The sequence below is a fragment of the Hermetia illucens genome, chromosome 4 (assembly GCF_905115235.1).
Source record: "Hermetia illucens chromosome 4, iHerIll2.2.curated.20191125, whole genome shotgun sequence".
In the NCBI taxonomy this organism is placed as follows: Eukaryota; Metazoa; Arthropoda; class Insecta; order Diptera; family Stratiomyidae; genus Hermetia; species Hermetia illucens.
This window is the reverse complement of record NC_051852.1, coordinates 99,186,542-99,207,012: the sequence shown is the minus strand read 5'-3', so window position 1 is coordinate 99,207,012 and position 20,471 is coordinate 99,186,542. Positions and strand designations below refer to the sequence as shown.

The window sequence follows — 20,471 nt, the reverse complement described above, 5'->3', positions numbered from 1 at the left end:
GTTTTTTTAAAGAACTCCCAGTGATTACCAAGTAGAAGTGGAGATAGGATTTGTTAGTTAAGCTCTTGGTGTTGGTTCAGCATGCGTTCTCGGGTTTTGCGCCCCAGCGTGGCTAGGGATCTACGTGTTCGCCTTGGGACAAATACTACCTTTCGACCACTGGTCTAAAAATATATTATGAAGCAGGAAAGCAGGAGTCAACAAATTAACGAGTATTTAAAGGCTCCTTTGAATCACACTTCCATCAAATGCAGTTGATTCAAACTGGAATATGTCAAACAGCTACACAGTGTGTTAGCAGTGATATTCTCTCTGGAGTTGACTTTTATGGCTTTGTTTCTTTCCGATACTACAATTCAATACAGAATACTATTATACAATTCAATACAGAATCTACCATGGAGATCGCTAATTTTATTTAGTACAATTGCGGTGTTTAATGGCTATTACAAATAACTAACGGAAACACACATACCATAATTCATAGGTGTATAAACATTTAGTATTCGTTATTATGTTCATTCTCTCTCCAAGGACTTCAAGAACTTCCTGTCTCGGTCCAGAGCTGACCCACTTTCCAACCAGTCGTATTGCCAGAATAGGTTTACTTTCTCTTCCTGAATCGTCATGCCCAAAAGTGAAATCTCATTTTACTCTATTAAGTTGCTCCTGGTTACATCTAAATGACCTAATTCCGAGGTAAATAGTCGCGGCAGCGATAAATTACTTAAATGTGTTGTGCTGGCCTCCTTCCCGGGCACCATTTTCAAGCCCGTTCAGTACTGCGTTGGCTTTATATTTTACATCTTGAGTCCAGCCGTATTCAGACCGGCTATTCAATGCAGTGGAAACTGCTTTGCATTCTCACTTTATCGATTTTTTCATTTGCGTGATAGATTTATGCTGGTTGCTCCCTCATATGGGCGCTGTGAATACTACGGAAGTTCGAGCCGGACAAAAGTTGAAAAATGGATGGTTAAAGGAAAACGAACGAGTATTACGCGGAAAAACCCAATTGTGTGTCAAGAAAAAAAGGAGGTCAGGGATTGAGAAGGTTTCAACCCGATTACACGAAGAGGATGTGAAATGAGCCCCGTGGAAAACGGTAAATTTCCTTCCCTCCCTAAAGGACATTTATTACTTCAACCAAATAAGGTAATTGAATTTAATTCGTAGACTTCGGAAAGCGTAGCCGCCCAGGTCGCAAGGAAATGCTCTGAGTAGAGTCTTCCACTCCCATTATATCCTAAATATGCCCACTTTCCAAAAGGCACTAAAACAAAACATTTTATAAACATAAAAAGTCTTTTGGTATATTTTTTCTAGCACCTACTAAACATTTAATAATAACATGACTAAAGCTAGTAACAAAAACACAGCACAATTGAATGGACGACTTGCACCGTCGGTAGAGCACCCCATGTTATGCAGCGTGACCAAGTAGCGTACTTGGTCAGGATAACGGCAATCCGCCTCTGGAAGGACAATGCAAAATGATTAGATAATCTGTAAGGCCAAAAGATACCACCAAACTCACCGGTACAGCGTATATTCGATGAGTCTAACTCTACCGAAAAGTTGATATCCGAGCAAGTCTTCACGTCATCACTTTGGCAAGGTTGACTTATATTAAATAGAAGCACCTCGAGTATGGCGGTGCTTTGACACTGGTTCACTCCCTGAACCATACAAACAGTGAAGGTCCCATAACCAACGCCTTCAAATTGGATTCGTAGCTCAGAAACATTACGAAGGTGCGTTGGATTGATGGAATAATAATTCGCTTGGTTCGGACCCACATAGTCCTCGAATTGATTTCGTTTCGGAGCTCCAGTGTTTTCAGTCTGCGAATTGACTTCGTCGCAAGTCGGTACGAAAAGTTGCTTTGGTATTTTTCGAAGGATCTTCCCCACATCGGAGAGAAATGTCTTTGGTTCTAAATCTGATGAGTCGATGATTGTGTATTGCTAATGAGAAAGTAGAATAGATTACACAATTTTGAATTTCCTGAGTTCAATTTATAATATTAAGCAAATTAGTCTATAGGAGCCCAGTACAATAGCTCGCGGAACTTTTCGCTGCTTTCTCGGGGATGATGTTGTCCGCACCACGGATACTAGTCGTATTCTTTTTCTTACGGTTGGCGTTTGGTGACCAAGAACACCTCCACCTTTTGCTTCGGTAGGTCATTAGAGTATATTTCAACCAATCTCCCTACACTGGTAAAGTTGCTAACAGGCTCCCAATGCAAGACGCAATAGCATATGCCGAAGACTGCATGCCCACTGAGGAGCTTGGTCTTTAATATGCGAACTCTGAATACCTTGGGCGCCTTAGGTGTTAAGTGAAATCTCTACTTTGTTGGTCGAACTAGCCACATCTTTCCCGGATTACTCGTGAGACCATGGCATGTCCTGAAATTTTATAAACCAAAACCGGACGGCGAAGGAGAAGAAGAAATGCTAATGCCTCAAGAGCAAGATTACGAAAAATGTAGAGACCGGAACTGTCGATGAGCGGGGTAAAAAGAAAATCCTTTAATATCAGACGATTGCAAAGGAATACAACACGAGGAACCAAAGTAAGCGGGATAAAAATGAAATCCCTTAAAATCAGGCGATTGTAAAGGAATACAACACGAAACAAGCGGAAGGCAAAACCTACCCCTTTCAAGCGCAATCGATCTCAGGATGGGGTCGTACAATAAAACAAGAAGAGAAAAGTGTCCATGGGCACGAACGTCAACAACTCTGCAAATAGTGAAACAGCAACGGCCAACACGGCACGAGCTGTGAAACCTTTCAGTGGCGTGGCCAAGAGTAATTTACGGGTGATACTAGTGAAAAGTAATTCCGTGGCAAACTGGCGCCGAAGGTGTAGATCAGAATTGAGTGCAGGCATTCCGAGATTGGTAATTGAGCATCTCTTGGACGACAAGGGAGAACAACGGGATGCATCCCCTGCTCTGATTCCTCCTTAGTGGTTAGGTAGACTCACTTCATAGCATGCGAGAGCTCTCCAAGGAACTTCTTCTCTCCTCCTCTCCTCGATTCGTGCACAACGCTGAAGGTTCCCAGAAGATCGGAGGGGGTGATTCGCATTTGACTGCCGAGAATCCGTCTACTTCTTGAGTCTTCAAACCCCCAGACTCCCCATGGATGATTGGGTGATGATCGAGGGGGAGAGCTTCCGGTGAACAGTCAACCCTTTCTTTCTTCTCCGAACTGAAGGCCTGCAAAAGGTGGACCATAATGGGCGGGTCGGAGTCAGGAACGCAAAGGTGAAAGTGTTCCGCTCCGTGAAACCAGACAATGAAATGGGCCTAGTCAATGCCGCCAACGAGTTTTTTGAAGAGATGAAGATCGACTGTTCGCGGGCAAATGATGACTCCGTACGCATGTTTATCATACTGCGGGTAACACTGATAATCCTACAGCACACACGAAACGCGGCCTAGCTAATCCGCGAGGAAGGCATCAACGTCACATTAATTCAGGTTTCGGATGGAGGCTGGACCATCAGCTTCAAAATAAATACCCCAATGTATTTTTCATTACAAGAGGCCTTGACCGGTTCAGACCTACGGCATGTGGTCCCGTCAGAAAGAGCCCGCACGCTTTTCTGTCTTCGGACTTGAGTTCCAGCTACCTAAAGTGAAACAGGGGAGAACGAAGAACGTGTATATTTCCTCGACTTGCATGGCTCATGACCAATCAATTCCTCCACAAGAACTAGAATATTTAACATCCATCATAGCAACGAAAAGACCAACCGGTTGTTAGGCTACGACACCAATGCAGATATCCACTTTAGGGTAGTTTGAAAATCAGCGAAAGGGTTGAGTCTCTCTTTAGCTTATTTACATATCAACACAAACCTATCGATGGGTAACAGGGGCAGTAAACTAACCTCCCATTTCAACAGTTCGGAGACTTTGACGGTTGGGAATCGACAGTGATACTTTTAGGATGGAGAACTAAGAATATCTGGCTAGTGATCCTTCTTGGATCTCAGTTGGATACTTCTCAGTCTAAATATCGTTGTAGAGATCCTACCCTTTCTGACACCCCAGGAGGATCGACTTCAGGAAATTTGGTCAAGTTATCAAGAAGAAACTCATCTGTGCACTAAATGGTAATATTGGTAGGACAGACGAACAGGAGTCAAAGCTCGAGGCTTTGGAAAAGGCATTCGAAACTGCCTACACCAGCTTGTGCCCTGCAAAATACAGCTAATAGACATTAAGACCGTAGTAAAATAAACTTCTGTCCAACCTTAAGAAGCTTACCAGGGAGGTCTTCATGATCTGCTTCAAGCTATAGGCCTGAAAAGATACATGTAATGCATTATCTGAACATTGAAAGTGCCAGCGAACCTGCGAGAATCAGCAAGGTTCAAACTAAGGAATATAGGAACCCATTTTAAATAGCCAGAGGGCTCCTGAATTGAATTTTATGGTGATACTCTGGAGCTCCAGTCGGGTAAGATTATCAAATTGCTAATTATCGAGGATCACCTAAACTATAAAAAGATTTTCTGTATATAAGTCACTTGGGGAAATTTTACAACTTCAATTGAACAGGAGCGTTGTCAAGTGTGTCGTATGTGGACAACTTGGTAATGGCGATACTAGAACTACTATGGGTATTGATGGCTGGTGCATGATTTGAAACCCAGACGTAACGTTAGATACAAAACGTCAAGTGCCCATTCACGCTTTGTATTCAATGGCTAGTGAGCAGCGTAGAGACGCTGAACAGCCTACAGCACGCTGAAAGTGACTCACTCTCTGGATTGCCGACCATATGGCTATAGAACCCCTCGACGTGCATAGTCTACGTTCCGCTTACGACTGTGAAAGGTGCAATCTACTCGCACTCCCTAAAAGCCGCTGATTTCAGGTGGCGAGTGCTCATCACCTGCATCAAGTCAATGAGGATTTAGCCTACTGGAGCAAGACCCGATCACGGGAGCTTTTGAGCCAGACTTGTGCAAATGCGTACAGGATGACGTTGCATACACTACACTGTCGAGGTTGCAGAAAGGAGGGAAAAACCCTCAGGCACTTCCTTTGCGATTGCTCAGCTTTTGTTAAGGATCTTAAAAAAGGACCTCCGTAGTAAAAACTAGCTGCAAACTAGCCAGCCTCCAAAGAACTGTGTGTCTAGATATTACCGATACCATGAGGGCATCATCCGGTGCAGCTCTACACGCATTACTGAACTTGCAGCTCTTGGATATATATAATATAGATATGCCTCTTGATTCTTGGGTCCCCATACATCTGTCTATAGAAGTTACCCTGAAGTGTAGAGAATATTGAGAAATCCCAGAGATTTCCAAGACGGGATATATGGAAGTCTTCTACACCGATGGCATAAAAACAGAACAAGGTTCTGGAACAGGAGTCTACCTCTCGAGTAAGTAGGCTTTTCCATTAGGGCAATATATTATTGTCTTTCAGGCTGAAGTGTATGCTACCCTAAGGGCAGAAACTTCTGTATTTGACGAGCGGTTGAATGGCAATCGCATCTTAATCTGCATTGAGCAGTTCTTTGATCACCAAAAAATCGTCGAAAAGCAGGGAGACTTGCAAAAATATTGTGTTCATTCTGACTTGCCATAAGGGATTAGCTGCACATATATTCAGGATACAAATTGTATAAGATGATAAGTGTCCGCCCACAAATGCATCAGACATCAGGTGTTGTTTCACTACTACCTTGTCTGCTGTGAGCTGACCAAGTTCCATAGGAAACCGGCGGGAGAACTGGAGAAGTAGTCATGGTATCGAGCTACTTCGGAAGAGACGAGGGGCCGAATCCACCGGTCGGTGGACTTCTCCTTGACTGTGATGCCAACGTACACAATGCGATCTAAGTAAGCTGAGACACAAATCAAAGAAGTGAGTACCTTCTTGAATTTATCCTTAGCATCGTTACAAATATTACTATAAATGGCTTATGACGAAAGACGTAGAAATTCATAAAAGGATAGGATCGATTTAAAGTCGTTGTACTAAGTTATCCGAAATCCATAATGACTAAACAATCCGAAACGTAAGATCCATTGAAAAACAGAAAAGTGCAAATGGTCCTAAATATTTAAATATGAATGAAAGATAACGTTGTCTTACATTTGGGAGAACATACGATGTTTGCATAACACTCTGCATTAAAGCCTCAAAAGCTTTATGGTCATTCGTCACGAACACGTAGTAGACGTTGCGAAATTGTTGCAAAGATCCTGAAAACAACCACTCGGCATTCTTGAAATCATCCTGAATGTTGAGAAAGGTTTTAATCGTATAAGAAATGAATGTGGCTATTAGAGATTATGCGAACAACTTTAAATGTTCTTACGTCAGTTATTTTTTGTCCCTGAGATACAACAAGGACCACACGTGCTCTTTGACAAACCGAAGCGTTTTCTGCCATTTCGTTGTTATAAGTGCTGAACATCTGAACAACTTTGGATAGGCTTGTCGAAAGGGAGAAAGACGATGTATCTAAAAGGAAATAAACAATTTAAAATTAGATAACATATCAATTCTTCTAAAGTTAGAAATATCCCTTACATCTCCTTTCCCCACTAAAGTATCGCAATTCCTGCATAGCCCGTAATACACTGTTGGTTCTACTAACCACAACATCGCTGGTGCCTCCATTTATTACAGAAATGTATGACCCATATGTTGAAACATCGATCAGCTCGGAAATTACTCTGAAAATAAGAAGCGTAGTTCCAATAATGACGCCTTCAAAATATCTAACCCCAACTCACCCTATGAGCTTACGAGTCTGAACCTCATCTCTTGTCGTATCGAGAATCATCGTCAAATCCACGTTCGCACGCCGATTACTTGTTGGAATGTTTTTACAACTGGGGAGGCGGCTCAACAAAGTTCTTGCTTCTGTAAAAAATCGATCCACCGCGTTGTAACACGCCGGAAGCAACACTGTCTCTTCCACCGCAACCATAGGTCCCAAAAATTGAAGAACTTGCGCCCATTTTCCAGTTTGATTTTTTAGAATATGAATGGACATTCGCTCGAGCATTCGCTCCCTTTCACATGCGCTATCGAGCGAATCAAAACTATCTTCTATATCGGTTCCATCAAGGTATGGACTATTAGGAAGACCGTCACCAGCGCTTTGCATGTGTAGATATGGACCTTTTTGGAGTGGAGTCTCCACTGTAGCGTCTGTTCCTGAATCTGGTGCGAGAGCAGGTTTTCGGAATGTGTTTACACTAGACCCGGGTATACCACGAGAACTGTAGTACATTTCTAGCAGTTGGGATAATCGAAGCATCGGCATTCGTTTTACCCATGAATTCACATATTTGCCCAAATGATATGAATCAAGTCCAGCTAGAATTTCACTGTCGGTCAGTTGCCATGAATTGTAATCACCGTTTACAAGGTAACGTGTCATTGGGTGTTGCATATCATCCCAATATCCAGTGAAGCCCACAGACACATTTTCACCACGATATGGTGCTTGCTGGGCACACACTTCAGCTAGGTCACCGACTATACCAGCTATAAACAAATTATCGACGTATCCTACTTGGTTGGCAACTCGCCTAAACTTTTCAGTATTTTTGTCGACATCGTTTCTATCTTGTAGTAAATATTCAATTGGAACTTGTTGAGGTTGAAGGCCTGCTGCTATTGCACCAATCACACTGCCAGGAGATAATGAACCGTACTCTAAAAGAAAGAGAAAATGTAATTAGATACCAAGTTTTGATCATAAATACACAAGTTAGCTCAGGTTCAATCTGAAAATTAAATATATGATTCCTCTTCACTCATTGATACGCCGTCGTTCGCGGTTACCTGGAATGCTCTTCAGGACCCCCCACGACTTTCCGAGACACCCGTACTCATCTTCTACTGTTCTGCGCCAAGTGCCCTTGGGGCGACCCACTTGTCAGCCAACTTGGGAGAACGGATTCCACCACATGACGTAGCCAGCAATGCAATTGTCGCCCCTCCTTAATGTGTGACCTATCCAATGCTGCTTCTGTCTTCCAATTACAATGCGAACGAGTGCGACATGTGCGTCGACCCAGTTCTTCGTTTGTCATAGTATCAGGCCAGTGTACCCGGATGATACGATGCAAACAAGTGTTAAAGAAGGCTTCGAGTTCACTTTCCATGTGCTACTCCCATATAGCAATACAGAAAGGACACTAGCACAGAACAGTCTCAATTTGAGCTTCGTCTTGAGATAACTACATTTCCAGATTATACAAGGCAGCGAAAACAGATTTATTGATGCATTGGGCGAGAACCAGTTCGATGCCCAGAGAGCACACTCCCGAAATACACAAATTGCTCGACGCCTTCGATGCTTTGCCTATTTATACAGATGGAGAGAGTGCGATGACCTGTCAGACTGAGAACCTTGGTTTTTAGTTCAACTCTGCCTGCCTCTCTTGCCCCATCCAGAACGATTAAGTCAAGGTCAATGACCCTGTGGGAGAGCAAACAGATTTCATCAGCGTAGTTGAGGTATTTCAGGAAAGATGTCATCATCCATTGAATTCCTCCGGACAAGGCAGCATGAAGAACGTCACCGATAACAAGATGAAATAATAACAGTGAGATTCAATCCTGACGGACTCCAGACGGTGCAGCACGCGACATTTTGCGCCACCATATGTCGCTCTGGCAATAGCTATTAGTTTCCCCGGAATGCCCTCATGCGTAGAGCACTTCAAATGCACTCACTGTTCACTCTATCGAAAGCTTTCTCGAAATCGAAATGCAACAAAGATCTAAATTCTGCGAGCTATTCCAAAATTATCCGAAGGGTGTTGATGTGGTCAATGCAGGATGATCCGGAGCGGAAACCGGCTTAATCCTTATCGATCAAACGTTCAAGATGTTCTTTGATGCGTTCCAAGATTAATTATTTTAGCTATTATCTTTGCGACGGCAGGGAGCACGCAGATACCCCTCCAATTGTCACATTCAAAGCGGGTCTCCTTCTTTGGTATCTGAACGATCATCCCCTTCTTCCAATCTCTGGGAAATGTCTAGAATCCCTAAGATTTCCGGACGAGTGGAAGGAGTAGATCTGCTGTAACTGCAAGTGCAGTGATAAATAACTCTGTGGGGACTCCATCAAGCCCAACGGCTTTACTCCGTTTGAGTGCATTAATAGCCGAGATGGTTTCTCTTCTGCTTGGAGGAACAGTTGGTATCCACATCTTACAGCGACTAGCCATTTCATCCACAAGAGGAGGAACTTCTCAGGATATGATACGGCTAAGAACCAAGTTTCCTTTCACCTCTTCAGTTGTTCATTATCGTGCACGAGAGGACGACCATTGGCGTCCTTCACAGGATCTTCGAAAGATTGGCGACCACATGTAAATTCTTATGTGATCCGGTATACCGTTCTGAAATCGTTGCGATCTGCAGCATCTTCCGCTTTCCTGACCAGCGCAATAGCAAAATTAAAGCACTCCTATTATTAAATTTCGTATATTTCGTTGGTTTCAGTAAATTTACCGGACTCAGCTTTCCAGACTACAGTGAATATTGGAACTCAGTTTCCAGAATCAATCATCAATGGCGCAACAACCGGTATCCGATCTAGGTCTGCCTTAATAAGAAACTCCAGACATACCGGTTTTGCGCCGAGGTCCACCAATTCGATATCCCTAAAAGCTGTCTGGCGTCTTGACCTACGCCATCGTTCCACCTTAGGCAGGGTCTGCCTCGTTTTCTTTTTCTACCATATATATTGCCCTTATAGACTTCCGGGTGGGATCATCCTCATCCATACGGATTAAGTGACCCGCCCACCGTAACCTATTGACCCGGATTTTATCCACAACCGGACGGTCATGGTATCGCTCATAGATTTCGTCGTTCGTTGGCACCTTCCTTTTCAAATCCACCCCACTACTGGATGTCGACATCATGGGACGAATAACCCGAGATTTACAGTCTACCTTCAATCAAATCGAACAGGCGGCGCGAGGTCTTGGGCTGAATATTGATGAAGGCAAGGCAAAATTTATGGTGACAACGTTAACATCAGTAGCGAGAAACCACAACAAATCTCACTGCCTGTAGACCTTATTTCAAATTAGTCAACATAAAGTCACAGCTCTTACTGCACAAGAAAATGGTCTTGACAGGTCTAAGGTATAACTGGGAGACTTTGGTTCTTAGTAAGAAAATTTGCAAGCTCTTAGTTGTATTCGAGGAAAAAATTTTTCGATAAATATTTGGCCCTCCAGAGGTCACATAACGATGAATTTTATAAGCGAACCGCAACCGCCTGGTCGTGAATAAAATTCGATTCAATAAGTTGCGGTGAGAGGGGAGAAAATGATCTAGCCTGGAAAGTCTACAAAGCAATATCTATCTAGAAAAAGAAGACGTGGTAGAACCGCCCGCAGATGAAGCAACGATGCAGGCAAGGACGCCAGATAGCTTTTAGGGATATCGAATTAGTGGTCCTCGGCACAAAACCATGAAATCTTGAGTTCGTTACTAAGACAAACGGCAGGCGAAAATCCTTGTGAAGGAGCCTAGGACCACTGGAGCGGCATTTTTGTTGTCCCTTAAGAAGTGGGACATGAAAACCCTAGTAGGGCTTTTAACAGGACACTGCTCCTTAAACTACCATATGGAAAAGATTGGGGTAGTGGTTTCGGCTATGTGCAGCCAATGTGAGGAGGAGGAGGAGACGACCCTGCACTTTTTATGCAGCTGCCCGGCATCCTCAGATCTCAGACGAAGACACCTTAGCAAGGTTTTCTTCAATGAAGAATCTGCACACTATCTGCCTCTGGAGAATGTTCTCAGATTCGCTAAAGCCTGCGAACACCGTAGGCAGGAAGACATTGAATTGGCAATTTACGGGGATAGTACAATGGGCCTAACAATGGCCTGAGTGCTCCGAGCTGCGGCTCCCCCCAGTAAACTAAACTAAACTAAAGACAAACCTAGACTGGAAACCGGTTATTGCACCATTGAACATGATGATGATAAATACTATCAGGCAATTGTGGGCTGTGTTTGGAAATTGCTTCACTCATCCACTAATGGCATTCGTGTGATCGACGGATCAATAAACATCTCAAATCGAGAATTTTCCTCAGGATTGTCCATCTTGTCATTTCTATGATTATGAGTGCTGACTGACTATCACATGTAAAGAGCGGTGCCTCGCGGAAATGAAGAAAAAGGTGCTACGCTGGATCAGGGGCGTAATACGCCGTGATTCCACTTGAAATGAATACATCGATATGGGGTTGCAACGATGATGAAAAAATTGCCAGAGGCGCCTTCTTGTTGACATAGTCGTGTAATTGACTAAAACTGAAAGTGTGTCTATACAATATACTCATAAAATTAGTAAAGTAGAGACATACTATACATAAGATAGTGGAACATATGTAATCTTAATTATTAATGAACACACAAACTTCGAAAACGAAAATATCGACATAGAACGAGTTAATTTTTGCGAAATAAGGAAAAAGAAATTTCAAAGTAATGCTTCATATAAAAACAGAACTGAACTTACGAAACGTCCTTACAACTCCCTTCTCTTCTGGACATCTTGATATTCCTTGAGGAGTAACTTGCACGACGCCGTTTGGGAATGTCACGACCCTGTAAATAGTTGGTATTAAAAATTTATATTCTAGCTTCGGATAGAAATGTATCCACAATCTTCGGGAGCATAAAGATTATCAACATCACCTACTTTTGATTCAAACACTGCACACCTTGGCCATCCGCGCTTGTACTCAGATTCGGGCTACAGGTTTTCGATTCGTCTCCGCGCAGTGAAGGTTCAACCGTTGAACTGACTAGACGATGGAATGTACACAACTCGAGAGGGGTTAACACCTCGGTGAAATTAATTGGATTTGGTGTATTAGAAACCGAATCCAGAATAAGTTTGAATTTTGATGCCATCATTTTATTCACTCCATATGGTATCGTGTATTCAGTTTCGTGAACGCCTGGTGCCTTCTGAATACCGTCGATGCGTAATCCATGAAGGATACTCACAGCCATCATACGCATGTTTATTGATGTGGGATAGGCCTCTTCCACCTTACGAATCAACTCAAGAAGAATATGTAAAGAGCTTGGTGCCCAAGGTTCAGTGTTGTTGCGACGATAGCAGTCGGTGAGGTGCTCATAGATTTTGAGTGAAGAGGAGGGTCCTGAAAATAAAAAACAAAAAAAAATGTGTCACTGTTCAAATATGAATAAGTGCTGACCTTACTCCTCAAAATTGTCTACTGTCCATAGCAAATATATATGGTTGCCATTCACCCCTTAAAGGGACCATCTGGTTTCTTTCAACATTTACATACATTAGATCCTCTTCACACAAAAAACACACACATTGAAACTTAACTAATTTGCTTGGCCTGACATAACGGTAATATGACTGCCTCCAAAAAGTCGCCTCGGGATTCTGACATTCCTACTGTTCTGTGCAAATTGCTCTTGAGGCGACCCACTCGCCGGTTATCTAGGCAGAGTGATTCCAGTGCATGGCGTAGCTAGCAATGAAATTGTCACCCCTTCTTAATGTGGGATCTATCCACTGCCATTCCGTCTTCTGACCAAAATCTTTGTTCGAAATTGTGTCAGGCCAGTGTACCCCGAGGCCGCGTCCAAGACAACTGACACGTATTACTGCTATATAGAAGCGTTGCCCTCCTTATATTGCATTTCTGGATCTGGAGAAAGCGTTTGATCATGTACCACACGAATTCATCTTGTATGCTCTACGACAACACTTAATGCCAGAAGAACTCGTGCGCTGGGTGCAATTACTCTACCACGATCCGAACAACCAAGTTCGAAGTGTGGCGGGTGTATCAAAACCGCTTCGTGTCTCTGTTGGTGTTTATCGAGGAGGCGCCCACTCCTCTTTGTTCTTGTTATGGACGCCGTCGCACGGGACATCCAACCTCCAGCGCTATACACTGCTTTATGCAGATGATGTTTTCGTAGTGTCCAATAGCAAAAAAAATCACTAGTAACATGTCCAAAAATGGAATAATCGCCTCATGCAACACGATCTCAGATTTAATCTGAATAAATCTGAGTTTTTGTTACCCTATCCCCATGAAGGCGGCACTATCACTGTTAGTAGCAGTGATCTGCCCAGAACTGAGCGATTTAGATATCTCAAGTCAATGCTACCTGCCAATTGAGAACTGTTTTATGAAATCGCTCAAGCATTACCGTAACCTGGATGAAGTAGCGTTCCACAACTGGTGTTCTTTGTGGTCGACGTATCAATGAACGTCTTAAATCTAAAATTTACCGCAAAGTTGTCCGTCCTGTCCCCCTCTATGGTTGAGTGTTCGCCGACTATAAAACACAATGAAAGGCGTCTTGCGGTAATGGAGACAAGAGGTTGCGTTGGACTAGTGGCTTGACACGTTTTGAACACATCCAAGGAAAAACTGCGAGAGAGGCGTCTTCGATGGTACGGTCATGTAAGCCGCGTCAACGATAATTCAAGATTGGTCTGAACATCGAAGTCGATGGTGAATGATCAAAAGGCCGGGTGAAACAACGATGGCTTGATATCCTGGATGGGGATTTAAAAGCCTCACGATTGCATCCCAATAAGGCATTTGATAGAACCAAATGGCAAAACCGATCACGAAAAGCCGACCCCGCTTGTGAACGGGACAAAGGCTTAAGAAAAGGAAGTCAGAAAGTTTCACTCTTCACCCACTTGCTTCTTCTACTCACTCAATGGACATTCCTTATCATATCAGAACGCCACTTCCAGATCTCGAAGTCACTTTCTGGGAAAGGCTCCGCTTCGACATCCATTGCCTCGGAGTCACCAATCGAGCTACTAAGTTGCCAGGATTTATAATTCACTCCTGCTTTGATTTTGTTCCCATCCAATCCCCCTTAGCTCTCTTCAACTCTCTCGTGAGAAGTACCCCCGAGTAATGCTCCGTGATCTGGTCACCTTCCCGTAACTGCAATTGTCTTGCCCTTGAAAAGGTGCAACGTAAATTCACTCATTCCTCCTTCTTTAAGAAAACCATTCCACGTGTCCGTAACTATCCCTCACGCCTCCGCTTTCTAAACCTGTCCTTCTTTCAACAACGTTGAACCTACCTAGATTTATGCACATTTTCTAAACTTTTCTTGGTTCAGATCGACTGTGTCCTGCGTCTTATAATACAGGCAATACAGACATTTTCAACATATCCTTCGCGGAGCTCGAACTCTACTTCCATTCCCAGATTCCTAGACTTTTTCGAAGTTATAACGCAAAACAGTTTGATCCTTTACATTTCTTTTCTTTGAGTAGTTTTAAGCATAGGTTAAGGTTTTTGTCTTCTCCTTCTCCTGAGGGCAATAAGAAACGCTGCCCAATAAAATTCTTATTCGGAACTTTGTTTTTTCTTTGCAATTTTGATTCGTGAGGACCATAATACGCGTGACTGTGCAGTGAGTCGCAGACCACTGCCGCTTTATTACTTGCAGCCACACAATCCCGGCCATCATCAGGGAGCGTATTCGACTTGTGATCATGACGGACACTGGTGACCAAGGGTCGACGGGGGCAGAGCCGGCGGTATCAACACCACCCCGCACTGCAGGTAACAGCTTCAATACTCGCCGAAGCAGCTTCTCCATCGTCCAGCTGAAGTCTCCACTAAGATTCGAGACAAATTCCAAAGAGCATGTGCAGAATTCTCGGAAATACATCCTTTGCATAGACTAGGTATTCCGAGGCTCTATGCACATCCAGCAATTCCGAGAATCTCAAATCTCAAATCAATGATGATATTGGATCTCGCCCGTGTGCTAATATGCTGCTGCTGCAACTACAATCACTTGTGTGTTGTGGTGCAGTTACGACCATCTGATTGCACGGTCAGGAAATTCGCTTTCGGGATCCACTATGGCAGGACATTGCTAGGGTGTTTCAAATGAGCACTAGCAGTACCAGCAGACGGATGAGAAAGAAAGTGCAAAGGTTCTGTATTTGGCTTTGACGGTTTCGATCGCAGTGCTGAATGTGTTGTTCGGCGTTAGAGACGTTGGACTATCTCATTTTTGACTGCAGTGTAGTGGCACCGGGGCAATAGAGAAACAGGCATAATGCGGTATGTAAGGTGATTTATCAAAACCTTGCATACAGGTATTGACTGATCATGGAAACATGTCCGGTTTACCGATACAAGTTGTAGGCAGTACTTGATAGTTCTGCTTACAACATGTATTGGGACCGGCAAGTTCTAACTGGTCGGCATACACCTGACAATAAGCCTGACGTGCTGCTGTTAGTTGACGGTATAATATTATGTTCCCCACAGTGATCCACTAGCGCGGGAAACCAAGAAAATTTGGCGTCTCAAGAAAGTGGTTGTAGTTCCCATAATTTTGTCAGCTACAGGTATTGTTCCCAAATCCTGATATTCTGGGACACAGTCTGGTTCAAACCATGCAAAAATACACCATCCTGCATACGTGCTCGATGTTGCGGAGAGTTCTCGACGGATTCTCCCATTAACCTGCCACGCGTCAGCATCACCATTACTATCTATTAAGTACTACAAGTAGGATAAGACGAGCCTAAATGCTTGTTAGTTAGTATTAGGTCAAATCCGGCGTCTTCCGAGACTGTGACAAATCGGATTATAAAAAGATGGGAAGTCGGCCGTTAATATTCCTCACAGGACCATCGAAAAGTTTGCGACCACATACAAGCTCTTTCGTGATTCGGTATACAGTTCTGAAGTCATTGAATTTCACACCGTATCGAAGTTCGAGCACGTCACGCTCACTATCACTCTCAGCATTCAGTCCGTTTCATTCCTCATGATTCCATGATTTCACAATCAACCAAATTTTGCGATGCCCCTCAGAGACAAGTCCGCACGATCATCAAGGAATCGGTGGTCGATGTTGATCGGACTCGAGGTTTGTAACTCTTCAACATTGCCAAAAGCGGTAAACACAACACGAAAGTGGCGGCAGGCGACCATCAGGTGGTGACCCCTTTCGAGACCGATGTCAGCACCTATTTTGTTACGTATATACAATACGCATATGTACAACTCTTAAATCTACTGCTGATCGCAAAGTGGTCAATTTAATTACCTTGCGCGGTGTCGGTCAGCTGAAACCCAACTGGCCTTATGGCAATTACTGTGGTCGAACAATGTGCTACCAATGGCGAGGCAGTGGAAGTTGCGATTATCCACAATCTTCTCACCATTTTCGTTGCGGTCGCCAAGAAATATCTAAACAAGGTATTGTCAGAGCCCATCTTAGCACTCAGATCACCCATCACGATTATAATAACACCTATAGGAAGTCTTTCCTGAACTGCCTATAATTGCTCATAGAAAATATCCTTCTCCATTAAATCAGATCCTTGTGCCATCGCTGCCTGTTCAAGGAAGTCGATCGATCCGAGTATGAAGCTGAAGTGGCTCTTGCCACAAAGTCTCACGAGAAGTTATCTGTTACCATGAGAATCGGGATGGCCGTCTGATAGCATATGCATCGAAAGAACTCCTGGAGTATGTTTTCTCGACCCGGTTATCTACAGTCGACCCCTTGTAGGAGTTTCATGGCGGTTGTGATTGTACCCATATCGAGGCCAGAGCTCCTTGTGGTTTCAAACGTGGAATAGCGCTGTACAATTCGGGCGCCATACCTTTTAGTACATTTTAGTTGTCAAGGGAGCGCGCCTTGCTGTAATCATCTATAACGATCGGATACCGGATAACTGGTACTGAACGTTCTAAAGTATCAAGGCACAGTGCCGCAAGAGGCATTAGACTCAGAATGTTCAATGTCATCATAAAATTGTTTATATCTTTCTCCAGCTTAATACAAGCGCGACCATAGATTGTCTAGATTTATAAACTGGCGATTTATGTGACTCAATCTAAAAGATGATAAACGTAGATAAATGTGATTCACTTCTGAGTAGTTAGATTACTTTTAAAAATTCCAGGAATTAATATTTATATGAATATTCCATAAAAATTTTTCAGTTCTTATCGCTTCTACCCGAAGATACTCATAATTTCAGCTGGTATTGCACGTTTCATTTGCGAAAATGCCACTTGTTAATGGCAAAAATAAATATAATACTATTATATTACGTATGCTTACATGCGTATGTGTATATAGGCATTTAATACGAATATAAGTCAGACATTATTGCGTTAATAGATGCGATTATCACTCGCCCACAGCTTCCATAAATTTTTAAATTCCTTTCCTCCTTTCGCTTCATGAAATATGGCTTCTCTTCACAAACTGACCACTTTGCGTTCAGCAAAATGTTTATTTTGCGTAAACATTTTTACTACATCCCACCTGCTGCATTTCCACTAGCTTCTCAGTTTATTGCCTGATGAAAGCTGGAATCGCAGATATTTTCCACATTTTATAGAATTCCAATTCTTTTGGATTCATAGCGAAAATTGTTTCATGTGTTCAGGTTCGTTGGTTATTCTTATCGCAGCTCGGTCGACTTATCATGTCCAACATGCTTAAATATCGTGGAAGTTTTCAGGGTCTCTAGTTCAATCAATTTGCTTTGAGATTAAAAATAAATGTAAATGTACACATGCAATATGAAAAGTGCCAGAAGTGGCATTGCGAAAGAACAACAATCTTAATTGAACCGCATTTGGGAAGTTTGAGGAAGTCTTGTTTGGAATACAAGATGTTGATATTTATCTGCGGCCATTGCCACTGATCACTGAAAGTTAGTCTACATAATCTCAGAATATTGGTAAACAAATCGGGATTATTCTAAACAATAGCTTTATTTGATGTCTCGATAATATTAACGGACGATGCCCTCACAAAGCTCAAACAACTGAGTCAACATCAACAGTGTCTTTATGTCTATTTCATGAGATACATATGAATGTATGAAGGTTTAAAAAGATACAGTAGTAAGATATGAGTTTAAACAAATTGAATCATTAGAATGAACATTGACACCACACCTACACATATTACAAAGAATTTGTACAGTTGGAATTCGCGTTATTTTCAGAGATTTTGCCAAAACAGGAGAATATTCAGTAAGTAAATAGGCTATGAGTGCAACTAGTTACAATTGTTTGGCAGAAGCGAAAAATAGCACGGGAAAATCAGGTACTCACTGATGGGAAAGTCGTCGTCGTTCCTAAAACGGGATATGTTATGTTCTGTATGTGATGTACCTTACTCAAGACTTCCAGCATTTCCTTCACTTTGTCTTTCTGGACAGTGGTGAAAATGTCATCTACAGACCTTATCCAGGTCTTTGTGAGCAGGGTTCTGGGTCTTGTCCATGAATATGTCACTCCAAAAGGACGACATAGGTTCGCAATTGTCGCCCTCTGGTTCCTTTGTAGAACTTTCCTCTAAATTTCATGCATATCCCCGCAAGTTTTTTGATGAGGTCCTCTGTATTCCTGATGGAATTTCTACAAAAGGAGCCAGTGCGGTGGCATGGTCATTAAAGGACCCTTGGGTATGAATTCTGATAGAGAGGTTAAAGCACAAGGCTGTCGTACGAAAGGTCGCGGTTCAAACCTCACAGGTGTAGTGGGATTTGTAACGTGATTTGACGTCGAATACGAGTAGACTCAGCTGTGAATGAGTACCTGAGTCAAATCGTGCAAATAACATCGGGCAAGCGCAATGCTAACCATATTGTCTCCTACAATGTACTGTAGTGTACCGTTACAGTCTTGAATGAAGTGCTCCAAACAACATCAAAGCCAATGTTTTGAATTGGATTGTTGCGCCAACGATTATTTTGTAAGATTCCATATTTGAAGAATAAAATAGATACACCAAAACTCTTAGTTTAATATGTATTGAGGACGGGCACAACTGGTGCCCGAAATATGTATCTACAAATAATTAACAAATCCCATTTTAGGAATAAATCAACTGTTTTCACTTATTTTGATTGATTGATTGGGAAGCGTTGATAAAATCGACATAATGAAAATTAATATGGGCGCAGGTCTTCAATATGATCCATTGCATCTTTCACTAAAAGGACGAGGAATGAAGGTCTTGTGCAACGTACGTATGTATCGTTTCGGCATGGATGGTCAAGTGTGTGCATACGTTTGTATAGGCTCAATCTCTGAGCATTCCGACCCTAGTGGTGTACTCAATGCCCCTGAAATAATCAAGAAAAGTTTTATATATATTATGAAGGATATTAGCACCAAATCTGATGTAACTTTAGACAGGGGATTCACATTAGAAGTGCATTACAGGATGGATCCATCATCAACATCAACGGCATAACAATCGGTATCCCGTCCAGGCCTGCCCTAATAAGGATCATCAGACATCCCGGTTTTACGCCGAGGTCCACCAATCGATATCCCTAAAAGCTGTCTGGTGTCTTGATCTACGCCATCGCTCCATCTCAGGCAGGGTCTGCCACGTCTCCTTTTTCTACCATAGATATCGCCCTTATAGACTTTCCGGGCTGGATCATCCCCATCCATACCTCATCCGTTGCGCCTGAAATCGGCGCACGGTTATTGGCTGCTTATCGTCATAGCTCTTATCGGCTGTGATTTTCGACCCTAGATTCAAAGGTCTCAACGTTATAGTTCCCTATCTTTATTGTTTTAGTTTGTCCAGCGCAGTTCAATGTTGTTCGTTCTCTGGTTTTTGACGCTGACGGTACCACCATGTACTCCGTCTTGCCTTCATTAATGCGCAGCCCGAGATTTCGCGCCGTCTGCTCGATCTGGATGAAGGTAGACTGTACATTTCGAGTTCTTCTTCCCATAATGTCAATATAGTCAACATAGGCCAGCAGTTGGGCGGACTCGAAGAAGATGGTGCCTCTCGCATTCACGTCTGCATCGCGAATCACTTTCTCTGGGGCCAGGTTGAAGAGGACGCATGATAGAGCATCCCCTTGTCTTAGACCGTTGTTGATGTTGAATGATCTCGTGAGCGATTCTGTTGCTTTTATCGGCCCTCGCACATTGGTCAGTGTCAGCCTAGTCAGTCATATCAATTTCGTCGGGGTATCGAATTTTCTCATGCCTCTGTACAGATGGATCCGTACCATCTTTTAATACTCCCGTGTGGAATATATGCCCAGCTAATGAATTATGGTTAACCAAGATGCCAAGATGATGAATTATGGTTAACCAAGATGACAAAAAGAAATTTTGTGCCGGCCTTCAGACTCTTTCGCTCGTCGTTATGGAAAATTGTCAGGATAGCTCAGTGATAAGAGCACTAAGCTGTCGTATGGAAGGTCGTGGTTCAAGTCTCACTGGTAGCAGTGGAATTTGTATCACGACCTCACGTCGGATACTAGTCGGCATAGCTGTGAATAAGTACCTGAAATAAATCAGAAAAATAATCACGGGCGAACACAACCCTAACACCATTGCCTCCTACAGTGTACTGTAATCCTATATTGTACCGT

At 42.9% G+C, this 20,471-nt stretch overlaps 1 protein-coding gene across 1 annotated transcript in view; it reads right to left on the bottom strand.

Moving 5' to 3' along the window:
- Positions 1-1,286: 1,286 nt before the first annotated feature.
- LOC119654365 overlaps positions 1,287-20,471 on the bottom strand; it is a 35,258-nt gene continuing 16,073 nt past the window's right edge. The window contains exons 3-10 of the mRNA XM_038059710.1: positions 11,742-12,210; positions 11,559-11,647; positions 6,784-7,714; positions 6,578-6,723; positions 6,363-6,508; positions 6,137-6,280; positions 1,538-1,967; positions 1,287-1,475 (exon numbers count right to left, since the gene is read on the bottom strand). Of these exons, the coding sequence (XP_037915638.1) occupies positions 1,333-1,475; positions 1,538-1,967; positions 6,137-6,280; positions 6,363-6,508; positions 6,578-6,723; positions 6,784-7,714; positions 11,559-11,647; positions 11,742-12,210 (2,498 nt within the window). The 3' untranslated portion in view covers positions 1,287-1,332. The remainder of the gene's footprint in view (positions 1,476-1,537; positions 1,968-6,136; positions 6,281-6,362; positions 6,509-6,577; positions 6,724-6,783; positions 7,715-11,558; positions 11,648-11,741; positions 12,211-20,471) is intronic.